Source organism: Dichomitus squalens (assembly GCF_000275845.1).
Source record: "Dichomitus squalens LYAD-421 SS1 unplaced genomic scaffold DICSQscaffold_13, whole genome shotgun sequence".
NCBI classification, from domain to species: domain Eukaryota; kingdom Fungi; phylum Basidiomycota; class Agaricomycetes; order Polyporales; family Polyporaceae; genus Dichomitus; species Dichomitus squalens.
The window spans coordinates 221,064-233,569 of record NW_006766895.1 but is presented as its reverse complement, the minus strand read 5'-3'; the positions used below and the strand labels follow the sequence as shown (position 1 = coordinate 233,569).

The 12,506-nt window shown below is 54.3% G+C and overlaps 5 protein-coding genes across 5 annotated transcripts in view; 4 read left to right on the top strand and 1 right to left on the bottom strand.

Moving 5' to 3' along the window:
* DICSQDRAFT_86071 (aryl-alcohol oxidase-like protein) overlaps positions 1-1,635 on the top strand; it is a 3,784-nt gene extending 2,149 nt beyond the window's left edge. Inside the window, exons 8-11 of the mRNA XM_007365573.1 lie at positions 480-847; positions 899-983; positions 1,036-1,385; positions 1,436-1,635. Coding sequence (XP_007365635.1) covers positions 480-847; positions 899-983; positions 1,036-1,385; positions 1,436-1,522 — 890 coding nt within the window. The 3' untranslated portion in view covers positions 1,523-1,635. The remainder of the gene's footprint in view (positions 1-479; positions 848-898; positions 984-1,035; positions 1,386-1,435) is intronic.
* A 1,042-nt stretch (positions 1,636-2,677) lies between these two features.
* Positions 2,678-3,519, top strand: DICSQDRAFT_161457 (uncharacterized protein; the record flags this gene model as incomplete). Its single annotated transcript, XM_007365572.1, has 4 exons — positions 2,678-2,871; positions 2,933-3,097; positions 3,170-3,199; positions 3,276-3,519. 4 exons carry the CDS (start codon positions 2,678-2,680, stop codon positions 3,406-3,408), a joined length of 522 nt encoding a protein of 173 aa, XP_007365634.1. The 3' UTR covers positions 3,409-3,519.
* Positions 3,520-4,152: 633 nt separating this feature from the next.
* Positions 4,153-7,274, top strand: DICSQDRAFT_136432 (uncharacterized protein; the record flags this gene model as incomplete). Its single annotated transcript, XM_007365571.1, has 9 exons — positions 4,153-4,349; positions 4,418-4,590; positions 4,748-5,025; positions 5,091-6,099; positions 6,170-6,456; positions 6,518-6,680; positions 6,736-6,861; positions 6,912-6,958; positions 7,015-7,274. Coding segments are annotated over exons 1-3 (480 nt in total), but the record flags the coding sequence as incomplete, so codon positions are not given.
* A 570-nt stretch (positions 7,275-7,844) lies between these two features.
* On the top strand, positions 7,845-10,179 carry DICSQDRAFT_105657 (uncharacterized protein; the record flags this gene model as incomplete). Its single annotated transcript, XM_007365570.1, has 9 exons — positions 7,845-8,094; positions 8,152-8,384; positions 8,450-8,697; positions 8,753-8,795; positions 8,860-9,076; positions 9,148-9,256; positions 9,317-9,479; positions 9,531-9,642; positions 9,697-10,179. Exons 3-9 carry the CDS (start codon positions 8,598-8,600, stop codon positions 10,177-10,179), a joined length of 1,227 nt encoding a protein of 408 aa, XP_007365632.1. The 5' UTR covers positions 7,845-8,094; positions 8,152-8,384; positions 8,450-8,597.
* A 703-nt stretch (positions 10,180-10,882) lies between these two features.
* DICSQDRAFT_136430 (purine nucleoside permease) overlaps positions 10,883-12,506 on the bottom strand; it is a 2,575-nt gene continuing 951 nt past the window's right edge. The window contains exon 2 of the mRNA XM_007365569.1: positions 10,883-12,087. Within this exon, the coding sequence (XP_007365631.1) occupies positions 11,038-12,087 (1,050 nt within the window). The 3' untranslated portion in view covers positions 10,883-11,037. The remainder of the gene's footprint in view (positions 12,088-12,506) is intronic.

Below are 12,506 nucleotides of genomic sequence, written 5' to 3'. Positions count from 1 at the left end.
CATGCTGCATAGCAACTCGAAGGTGCGTAATGTACTACATCCGAAGGTAAGTCGTCGTCTGTGGCCTTGCCCAGCCGCACTTTGCATTTCGCGCCTCCAAGAAGTAAGTTGCGGTACTATAAGCTCATCAAGAGAGGATCCGGACCACGTTGTAGTGCTATGTTTAGTTGGATGAGGTCGGATTAGCGTACCATGTTGGAACTTAGTATACAAGTTTATAGATTACTATGCAGTGTAATCATGCTAGTCGTTGTCGTACCCTTCAATATATTGAATCTATCGTACAAGCAACTAGAATCTAAAAAGACCAAACGACAGCCTGAATGGCGAGCAAATAATGAATGACCGCCGCTACGGGCCCTGCCTACTAAGGCAGCTAATGGCTGCTGGTTAGCAGGGGACTTATCTTTTTAGACTAATGGACTAATCTCGCTGGTGAGGGATAATTTAGCTCGCTTAATGCCAATTCGCAGGGGGAGTTTTTCCTGATGTGGGAACGCCTCAAATCCTGTTGCTGTCGGGCATCGGAGACAAGGACCGATTACGAGCCCTGGATATCGAGCCCTTGCTTGACCTTCCGGATGTCGGCCAGCATCTCAAAGATCATCCTATCTTGGCAAACTACTGGAATGTCTCCTCGAATAATACATACGATGACTTGAGACGCAATACAACCCTGATAGAGGCTGCCATAGCGCAATGGCAGACTAACCGAACGGGGCGACTGGTCGACTCTCCTGTGCAATCTCTGGCATTTATGAGAGTTCCCGCCAATTCGAGGATATTTGACAATGTCACGGACCCTTCGGCTGGCCCCCACTCTGGACACTTCGAATTCCTCTTTGCGGTGCGTGGCAACCATGTGATCAAATCGCTGAACGCTGACCTGGTATCACAGGATGGGTACGGAGCGGTTTCCGTACCACAGCCTCCGACTGGACATTTCCTCACGGTATTCTCCGCCGTCGTGGCACCTACGTCTGGTACGTATACATGTGACCCGTTGAAAGCGGCCGCTGAATCGGCACAACACAGTCGGTTCTATCAAGCTCGCGTCATCGGACCCTTTCGACAATCCGTTGATCGACCCGGGATTCTTCTCAACCGAGTTCGATACCCTAGTTATGCTAGAGGCCATCAAGACCGCCCGACAGTTTATGGCATTGCCAGCTTGGGGCGGTCTAGTGTCCGGGCGATTTGGACCAGTGGGCGACGCCGAGACGGACGAAGAAATTATTGCTGCGGCTCGAGTGTCCGTCGAGACAATATACCATCCGGTCTCTACCGCGCGAATGTCGCCCAGGGACGCATCTTGGGGCGTGGTGGACCCGAACCTTCTCGTGAAGGGTGCAAGTGGCCTGAGGGTCGTCGACGCATCTGTTTTCGTACGTGATGCTCACGTTCATCCTTCGTCTCTGACTTGCATCTTCTGTAGCCCACCATCCCTGCGGCGCATACAATGGCGTTGGTGTATATCGTAGCTGAGCGTGCCGCCGAACTTATCAAGCGTACTTGGGACTGAGGGACGACATGATTGGACTACGCTGATTGTGATTACGGATATTTTCCTATCGCTCTGCAGAGTCACAAGTGTATTGTAGACTCTCCAGGAGTGTATGGATGCGTGATTATCTCCCAAGACGGCGGCTACTACGCGAACATAGTGAAGGAAGACAGTTAGCGTTTCTGAAGTTGCAGCCCGGAAGCTAGGAGGTAGAGAGCTAGGTCGCCTAAATACTCTAAATCCAAGCTAGCGAGAGAGGCGGCATAAGACTGTCGAATTGATGTATAACGGTACCAAACATGGAGTACTGCCGCAGACTCGGAGTCTAGCTTGTTCCAAGGTCGGGATGACCCGCCGTTGAATAGTCATTTAGAAACGTTGGTGTCTAGTCAACTCTGGAGAACCGCAGGTAGTGGTCCGGGACCCTGAAAGACTGATCCCGAAAACAGGTGTATATGGCAGGCCAGCTGATCAAGACCATATGAGTGAGGTACTGAAGCTACGTAGTGCTCGGGATTCGCCTACCATATGCTCTCTGATTCGTTACTCGGGTTTAGCATCCGTGTAAGTACATTGCTACCAACTGTGGTATGTGGTAGCATCATGCATGTCCTTCGCTCCCCCCAATCGACGCATGCTAACTCTGACCTCGACAACAGGTTAGTGGGCTCACTTCTTGCATTAGCCAGTCGGCTCCCGAAGTCGTAGACTTCGTACACGAAAGACCGGAGGAGACTCAGTGCCATATGGATTCCTCTACCCGGGTCTCACTGAGCGTTTCGAAAGCTCTGGCCAGACTCAGATACAGCACTGCCCGGTCACACAAGACGTTCCCTATTATATCCCGCCATCCCTATACCATTCTCGGCCTATCCGACCATGCATAGCATTCGTTGTGCCATTCTGCGGATGTATGACAATGCTGACTAGCGGTTTGGCCAAATGACAGCTTGAGGGCGGTGTCGCCACAGCATCGCGGAGGTATGGCTTTGAGGGGCGAGTCATCATTCAAGCCAGCCCGGCGACGTGTCAGCCTGACACACCGAGCGGGTTACCCATTATCGTCTCAGGACGGTGACGCCTCCCAGTGTTCGAGTATAAAGGAATCGAGCCTGTACGGCGAAAGCATCCAACACACTCACCTCGCAGCATACGTTGAGCACACCACCCAAGATGCGCCACTCCCATTTCCTCTCGTCGCTCGTTGGCGTCCTCCTCGCAGTGTCAGCCGTAGCCATTGCTCAAACTCCTCAGCCCCCGCCCACCTTCGACGCCATATTCACGGGGCAGTTGGTCATCGGCCCTCCTAACGACGTTCTAAACACTACGGGACCGTTTGGTACCCGCATACACTCACCCCTTACAGGGTACGTCGTGCGCTGTTCAGGGATCCGAGTCAGGCGCTCACAGATAGACATCCGCATGCAGGGGGAACCTCACCGACGCGAAGACGGGCGAGGTTCTGGCAACGCTCCTTCCCACCGCAGACAATGGCATCATCAGCAACTCGGGGATACTATTCCCTTCGGCTGTCCTGCCATACGTCTGGAAGGCTGACGGAAGGCTAGCCTCCATAGCTGTAAATGGCATAGGGTGAGCTTAGACGGCGTAACACCGCTGGAGAGAACAGCATTTACGAGGATTGATCTACTTGATTGGTCTCAGGGACATGAAGACCGGGTCCCTTTCCTACGCGTGAGTTCGCAGAACCATAACCTGACAGCCAGCGCGCTCCAATGAGCGGGAACTCACTGAAGCTCCGGATGCGCAGACACGTGGAAACGGACTCGCCTGCGTACTCGTGGATGAACAGCAACTTCTTCCTCTTCAAGGTTGTGGTCGGGTCAGACCCGCAGGCGCCGGAGTTCACTTTGTACCGAGTGGCCAATACCACGAAGCACTAGAAACTCTAGTACTTCGGGGTGGAAAGGGACTATAGGAAGGGATATCATACAACCTGGAGCGTCGCACTAAATGGATATACGCGTACGCCTGAGGTTTGAATCGTGAAGTAGGCCTGCTTTAGACAGTAATATATTCGCCTATAGTGGGTGTTTGATACTGGAAAAATAAGTTAAGGCTTGTCAACTTGAAACGTCACCCTAGCATGTGAAAATGAGTAAAACGCGCGGAATGTGACGCGTAAGCTCACAATGGCGATGATACTGCGAAGGAACCGCCTGTGCAGAGTTGGACAGCTCTACCAGTGCAAGAGGACACGTCACATAGAAATCAGAGCTTACTCGAAGCTCTGGGTAAGCGGCGAATGCCAGGTGTGGTCGCTGTCTCGGCCCCTGCATCAACACAGCTCCATCTTGCAACTCGGAATAGCACGAGGCTTGTAAAGACTGGGCCCGGGATTCGGTCTTGGGAGAAGCGGCAGTAACTGCGCTGTAAGCTCGCAGTACTACCCGTCCGGCCAGGCTAGTCAGCTCTCTCCTCCTCACGCCGTAATTGATGGACCTAAGTTTGCTCGATGAATGTGGGCATTAAGCGGGGATGCTGGGCGTACCGTGGGGCTAATTCGAGCCGTTGTCAGGCCAAGACGGCAAGAGTGATGCAAGTTGCCGTGTGTGGGCGTCGAGTCCCCCCAGCGCTTGAAGCGTGTATGCGCGCTCACCCACCGAAAGGGCGTCCTCGTCCTCGCCCTCGTCCTTGGCATCCTTGTTACTACCGCCTTCTGCCCAAGGTTTTTGCACTGATCAAAAGACTCAGCTCCTCGGCGCAACATCAAGGAGAGCTTCACCAATGATGCCGAACTCGACGCGCAGTGTCTTGGAAAGGACAAGGCCGCCATGCAGCTGCAGGTCGTCCATGGCGCGTTCGCGAAAGGTTGATTTTAGTGGTAAGTCCCAATCTCTCCCACTTGCACGCTGCATCATAATGTTACCATTATCTCCGTCTCCCCTTCAGGCGATGTTCTGGGCATGCTCAGGATTGGCCACGACCATTCCCATGCTCCGCTGACAGTTCCAAGTCCCTCAAGAGCTCAAACTCTTTTGCATTCCCGCTCGTGCAAGCCTTCATCTGTCGACACCCCATCGCTAGATGGTACTTGGATCCGGACACCTTATGGGAAGCAAATTGTGCGTACTCATCACTGCCTCGCGGACGCTCGCCGTCGAGTGAGTGCGTTCAAGCACCCCTGCTTCCCGTTCTCGAGCGACGTAGCGTCCGCGAGGCTCATCTGAACGTGTAGAATCTTTGCTAACCGTGGTTCTGTTACGCTCTTGTTGCCCTCAGATACGGTCTCCTGCCGTACAAAGCCTTTGCACTCGACATACGTGTGGCTCTTGCTGTACTCCCTGCTTATTGCTCAACATCTGCACACGCGCGACTCGTCGTCCGCCAATCGCTCCATCGTCTAAGGAGTGGTCCCTGCTCTGGCACCTCGAGCGACAGTGCTCAGCCAACGAAGCGCAAACGCAGCAGGGATTCCAGTTCCAGTGCAGCAGAGCGCGGAGCAACCCGCAAAACCGTTTGGTGTGCCCAATGGCAACGCCCTTGACGGCCGTTCCTTGGTACGCATACAGCTCGTCCGCAGCCGATCATCAGCCCCTAACGCTGCTATTTGCCTTCTTCGCAGAGTCTGGCTGCACGTCCCTCGCTCTCATAGATCCGCCATCCGCCAAGCCTCCTTGTCGCGCGGCAGAGCACCGTCTCCTCAAGCTTGAGTCAGACGCCCTCTGCCGCAACCAATGGAAGACCGCGCCTCCGCCACGTGGACCGGAAAGCCAACGCACATCTGAGATTGCTAGAAGCGCCCGACAACCCCCGACAACCGGTCATGATCAGACACTACTGCTCCTCAGCACTCGGGCGCATATGAATCCATGGTACCAGGCAGTCTGAAAGCCGTCCCGTTCCTCTCCCGCTCTGTCATGTGGGCCAAGGGCGCGTGTGGGGCTCGCGTGCTCGTGCGCCCAGCAAGACTAGATCGGGTTATGTTGCGTTCATCGATACAAGGTCCTCCCTGACGAAGCCGCTCGACGACCCCCAAGTCGCGATACCCATGCGTGTTTCACTTCCCTCACCGCCATGTCCCTCTCCTAACTCAATATTTGTTTGCAGGATGGCCAGGATGCGAGGTAGGCAAATACGACAGGAACATAAGATACAGTCGGAGCCACATAGATGAGACGGAGATAACGCTGGTACGTCTTGGCTCTCCCTCCACAGTCTGCTGTCCAAGTTCCGACAACGTCACGGGCGTTGCGTATGCTTTGCCCACTACGTAGAGGGAACTATAGTTGGAGATATGGGTCCCGTACGACCGGGCGACCAACTGACGGCGAATTGAGCTTAACGTATCCAGTCGGGCCTGCGAACTTCATCGCGATCCTGATTTGTGTAATTCTTGTGAGTTCTGCTCCGCGCTACTGCCCTTGTTCTCCTCCTGTTTTCCTACCGGTTAGGGCTTCCTCGCTTTTGCGTAGCGCGAGATTGAGCATAGAATGACAGCTGCGAAGGAAAAAGGCCGCTCACTGAACGTCGCCTGCTGATCTGAAGGGGTCTGCCATGGACGACGCGGAAGAGCTCTACAGCAACCGAATCGCTGCATCTAGCACGGCGATCCGTGCGAGACCTTGGGTTTCGTGAGTCAGCGTGTCTCCTTGTCTGGGAAACGTCAACGTTGCGTTGTGCTCAGCGGACGTTGCAAAATAGGCGGGAATGTGCCGACCTCGGCTGGCCTGTTCGGCGGCTGTTTCGCACAGCCGCCTTCCACTTGTCCCTCGGCTCTCCACGTCGACTGTCGACATGCTACGGAACGATGTCATCCACACTCCTATCAGAGAGGTCTTTCAGCCATTACATGACTTCATTCCGTGGACGCAATTCGTGGTGTGCATGCACGCTGAATAGCGGATACCCTTCGCAACCGTGTAAACCTCTGTCCTATGTCCTCACACGCTCGGCTAGCCTGAACCAATCGCGCCTCATGTAGGAACGAGGTTGGTGTTGTGCTGCGACTATAATAATGGCATTGGTGTCATGCATGCTCTCCCTTGCCAGCCAGCTTCCTTGCACCCCTTCTGGGCGCGGAGACATAGCGACGAAGGTATGCATTAGTCCACGTGTAGAGGAGCTTGGAGGGACACGATCGTGGTCTATGCATCACGTTGCGTTGTCCTGGGTGGCATCGACAAACACAAGCCTAATTGTAGGCCTGAATAAGGTGCCCCAGACTTTGATTAGACTTTATTTATCAGACACTGACGATTCGAGTCTAGTTTCAGTGACGCTTTCATGATGGAGCCAGGAAGTCCTAAGCTTCGGCGGAGAACAAGGAATCGAGAACTTCAAGCTGAGGCTCCTCATTCGGAATGCTGGACGGCTGACTTGGTCAGCTTTCGCGGGTACGCAACCCGGCGCGCGTTCCAAGGTTCCGAGAACTGATGTTGTACAGGCGTCATCCGTGTACACATCATCCTGTCTTGGAGTAATGATGACGTCGTAAGTGTCTTGGCTTCCTGGCAACGTTGAGCTCGTGATAACAGTGCATTGCGTAGCGTCGCATGTTCCGCAATCATGATAGGGACCAACCTTGTTGCTTTTTGTCCAGCTCAGCCTCGGTCATGGCCTCATGGTGTGAATGGATATCACTCCATGCGGAGCGCTGAATCGACGCTTGCATCACATGAGACAAGGAGCGCTCTTCTTATCCAGATCCTGCAGCTTCTAGTCCCATGCCGAAGTGTAACCAAGACTTGATCATCACCACTGAGCGCGTCTCTTCCTTCTGACCATCTCGAGGGTATCTATCGTGCACGCCCTGAAGCGACTTGCTTCTCAGATGGATACGAAGAAGGCTTCATGTTTGTCTTTCGGAACCTTGCGAAGTACTTGTATAGGACGTAGATCGGACGACCGCAAAACGGACGACCGCGAAACAGCAGTGCAGAAAGAGACGTCAGTTCACGAACGCATCTGTGTACCCACTACAGAGGATATAACTTCTGACAGGCCATGGGTCTTGGGCTCTAGCGGTAGTTGCCCAGTGTGAACTCCAACTAGGCTCTGAACCCTGTCGGACCTTTGCGCCAACTATAGCTTCCCCGGGCAGGGCACGGGGGAACTCCCGTGCCCAGTGCCCTGCGCCACCAATGCGCAGTTAGACTCCGAGATAAACATGCGGGAGCGGTCGGAGTTTCTGGTGAACGGTCCCTCGGATCGAGTTCATTTCATGTCTTACTCTAGGTTATCTTGTTACTGATCTACTGCAACATTTACAGCCTTGGTACACACCCGAGTCATTTCCGCGCTCCAGTATGTCGATGGCCCGGTTCAGACGTAGTCGCCAAATTCCTCATTCGGGCAGTCAGCCTTGAAGCAAATGTTTCCTGGACGCAGAGCCCAAGTGATGCTTGGAATCCTTCCCTGCAAGGCGTTGCAGATTCCTGAAACCAGCCGGAACGCCGGAGACGCCGGAGACGCACAACAGGCCTTGCTCCCGACGATCATCGGACATACTACTTTGGACATCCATTTCTATCGGGACCTGCCTGCTGTACTTCAAGGTGTTCTCAGAGCTTATCGCCGAATGAGATATGTTCCTCACACGATGGTCGCTCGCTTGCGGCTCATTGACGGTGAAGCCTGTCCAGAAATCCTTCTCTAGTGGACTTCTTTGACATACCATCCACTAGGCCGTGCCGCTCGAAGTCCGATGTGGTTGAATCTTGTTTCGAGGCTCCAAACTTCCCAGCAGCATTCAGTCGGGGGTCGCCGTGGAGCGTAAGCAGATGATGAAACCGTTCCCCAGGGTTCTTCGGCCCCGCACAAACCTTGGCTCCTGAACCCGCAGATAATTGCTACTATCCGCTGCATTGTCCGGAGTCTGCAAAAACATAGCAACAGAAAGAACTTGTTTGCAAGACTGGTGGGCAACGACCTTGTCACCTTATAATCTGTATGTCACTGACTCGGTTGTCGAATACTACGCAGCAAATACCGGGTTAGACGCCAATGCACTATTGCCTCCTCAGGGCAGTGCAAAGGAGTTCATAGATGATCATGTCGGATTGACGCTGCGGTGGGGCTTTAATCACTGCACCTGCTCGACCCTTCGCCGAGCTCCGCCTCTCTGCCCACTATGTCGAACCTCACGAGCGCCGATATCGAGACCCTCAGTAGTATCGGCCATGATACTATCCAGACGACCGTGGCTCTCGTTGTAGAATCGGTGCTGTGGAGTAAGCGGCATGTCAACGAATCTCACCTCACCTCCACTCGACTAATGAACAACAGCCGTCTATCTCGTGCTCATTGTGATAGCCGGCAATATTCTACTGTGAGTATTCGACAGCTTCGTAGGTCACCAACTGGCTAATATGTCTCTTCCAATCGCATCACAGTCGAAGGGATCGTCGCAACAAGATGTCGATTTTCACATTTGCCGTAGTCTTCATCATGTTCCTGCTCGACACTTCAATGTGCATTATCGACGTGAACAACGCCATCCGAGAGATCAGCCTGACGCTCACTTCGACTTCGACCCTTTCTCTCTCGGATCGGTACGCCCTGACAGACAATCTGCCGTATGCGGTGGAGAACGCGCTGTACGCCTGGATGGTGAGTTTGGCACACCCCTCCCCCCTAGCCTTAGATTTGGTACTCCAGATCCTGACTGTTGGCGACTGCAGTCCAACCTCGGAGACGTCATCATTATCTGGCGCACATACGCATTCTGGCGTCTGCCTCACGAACGCTGGGTGCTTGCCATCCCGTGCGCATTCCTCTTCGGCTCCGTCGGTGCGTCGGTACTTCCACCTCTCCACTTGCACATATATTGATGTTGGTACGGTCCCGCAGTTACGTCTGTATTGATCTCATACTGTGTTGCGGCAGCCGACGCGCAACATGGAGCTGGTGACTTTGTGCACCCACCGTTTTGCGTGAACGTTCAGCTCGCGTCGTATTCGACGGCGCTCGTGACAACTGCTGTCGCGACGCTGATGATATGCTACAAAACATGGTGAGCGCGACGATCAGACCGTCGGGATTTTGCTCATCTAGGATCATTCAGGGACTATCGGCGTGAAGTCGGTACCTTCATCAGTGTGTCAAAGCCCAAGACACGTGCGGAAAAGGTTATGACAATCCTCATTGAGTCAGGCCTCCTCTACTTCTTCTTCTTTGTGCGTACTTCGTGTGTTTCCACGGGACACTCGTCTGATTGCAGCCAATGCCAGTTATCTGCAGTGATAGATGAAGCAGGCAATGTACCGACCCTCGAAACTAGTACGCCTCAGCTCGCATTTGCCAGCACCGTCTGGACATATATGACCAGTCACATTCTCGGCATCTACCCCGTTGTCATCGTCATTCTCGTGTACATGCAGAAGTCTTACATCAACGCTAGTACAAGCGCTTCATCCAATGCCACCGGCTCGCTGCACGTCAGGGTGTCGTCGGACCGGCCGCATGTTGCGCCGGAGGTAGCATCCTGGGGTGGTAGTACTTCGACCCGCTTGGGCTCGCGCCAAGACTTAAAGCACGGGACGGTCGGTAGCAAGACCAAGGGGCTGGGATCGCCGCGCAGCCATGTCGTGGAGTTTGACATGCCGGACTCGGAGCTCGAGATGCAGAGCCTTCCTCACCATTCTCGTCCGTCCGATGGAGCAGAGGAATCCATTAACGATTCACGTACGCATATCGAGACGATGGCGGTCTAGACATCCGGCGAGGCCTTGCTGTGACGGGGTCGACGAAATTGAAGATGTCTTGTTATCTGAGCTCCTGAAAAGCGCTGGCTTGATTTACATCACCGTGGCTGCAGTCCTAATGTCTTCTTTCAGCACACTTGTCAATTTATGTACCGGTACCCGAGGCTGTGTACTTTGATCTCTCGCAAATTTCGAGTATCGGCTCTCTCTTTTGAATGCCTACCCGTCGCCACTAGATGTATGTACAATCACTATTTGTATAAGCTAGGCCTTGGATGTATTCACGAATGGTGTGATATACCCAATGGAGATGTTGAGCTAAACTATGGGGGTGAATTAGAGGTTCTGAATGAGACTACACACAAAACCATGTCAACGACGGTAACCAGTCAAGGAGTCAATAGCCGGTCATAGCGCAGCGCCCTCGGGGGGGGGGTAGTCGACTTCCCAAGACGCCATCTCGCTGCTGAGGCCTCTGATAAGTGAGCAGCGAGTGGATCGGTGGCCTGGGAAGCTGATTGAAAGCGGGGACCTTGTCTTGTGCTCGCGTGGTATACGTTCGGCACATAAGACTGATGATGCCGCTCTTGCTCCTGGCTGGTTGCATAGTCGATGCCCAACGAAAGATGTCATTTTCAGGAGAGGAACAAAAGGCCGGTAACAGTAGAATAGAGCAGGTCAAAGAGGCTATACTCCAGTGATATCGGAGGGTGGTTTGTCATGGTGGAGAGCGGGAGTTGGAAGAGCACCATTTTCCAAGCATGGAAGAGATATTTACCCGAGATTACCAGCTACACTCGAGGTTGGGACTGAAACGACGATCCGCATTGGTATGGAAGATGTCCTCTGAAGTATATGCGCATCTTCTTAGAGTATAGGTAAAACGTCAGATAAGTCAGGTGGAAGCCCGCCGAACCGACTACCTGGACCAAAGTCCGGATGACCGCCCAACGAACCAATATCATCTCCGATGTAATTGCTCGGCGGGATTCCCTTAACATAATCGTCATACCAATCGTCCAGGATGCCCTGTATGACCTGGACACCTGCACGATATATATTCACGACGGAGACACGGTACCCGGCACTCTGCCCCTCGAACAGATTGGCAGTCGCGCTCATTCCCGGTGCAGGCCTGTCGAAGTCCGACGCGGTGCGCATCGAGATGACACGCGCAAAATCGACACGACCCGTCAGTGCCCCGCGGAGGAGGGCGCCGAGCACCGCGCCGTCCTCCTGCTGTGTAGTACAGTAGGTTCCCGTGCCATTCGTGAGGAGTGTGGTCGTGTTCTCGAAGGCCTCCGCAAGCAGCGCGCCGCTCCACCACACGTCCGACGTCGCGGTGTCGCAGGCGACCACAGACGGTGCCTGCAATGCGGCAGCGTGCTCGGGCACCCCTGCATAGAGCGCGCGATACGCTTGCGCGCTCGCTGAATCGTTCAGCATGGCGCGTTTCGCGAAAGTGATGGCGCGCTGGCGCAACGCATCGTTCAGCTCGAACGCCTCGGTGCCGTACACGTAGCGCGGCCACTGCCCAGGGGCAGTCGTACCCTGGGGAATATAGCCCGTGTTGAACTCAGCCGGGATCTCCCTCGCGTCGACCTCGTATTGCAGCGCAACTTGAACGGAGAAACGCGCGAAAGCGACGGAGCCCAGTGTCCCAAATTTGGGAGAGATCCCAGCGACGCCCGCGAGGAGGAAGTAGGATTGCCTGAGGTCGAAGGCCGGCGATTGAACCAAGGCTGCGGTGGAGAGTGCTGCGTTGATCAGACCTTCGTCTGTGAGCAGCTGACAGATGTCGCCGTCTGAGGTGCATCGAACGCTGGAGTAGCGCCGCGACAGGCCGGGGACGGTGATATTCCGCGCCAGGAGGTCAAACTCCGGGATCCCGAGCCAGGCGGAGCCTTCATCACCGTACTGCAGTCGTTAGATCCAAGGTGTACTCTTGGATTAGACATGTTTGCACGGACGCGGAGAGCGCGGTTTCATACGCACGTAGTCGACAATCACGACTTTGGGAGCCAACGGCGCGTGCTCCGCCACAGCAAATTGGACAACGCCGGCCAGAAGCGTGGGGCCTCCCATGAAGGCCCGCATTGCAAGCAGTACGCGGCTGTAGCAAAGGAACGCAGGTGCAAAGACGAGGACGAGGAGTGCTGGGAAGAGTATCCCCTTCCATCTGGACATCCTGCACGGTGAGGGAACGAGGACGAAGAGCACAAGGACCGACTCCGTGAAAGTAGCGAACGAAGCTGCGTGTGCTCTATATTAGGTGTCGGCGTCTTCAAGCTGTGCGCTTCTCCTGCTATGTGCTTCCTCCTAAAACTCACTAATCG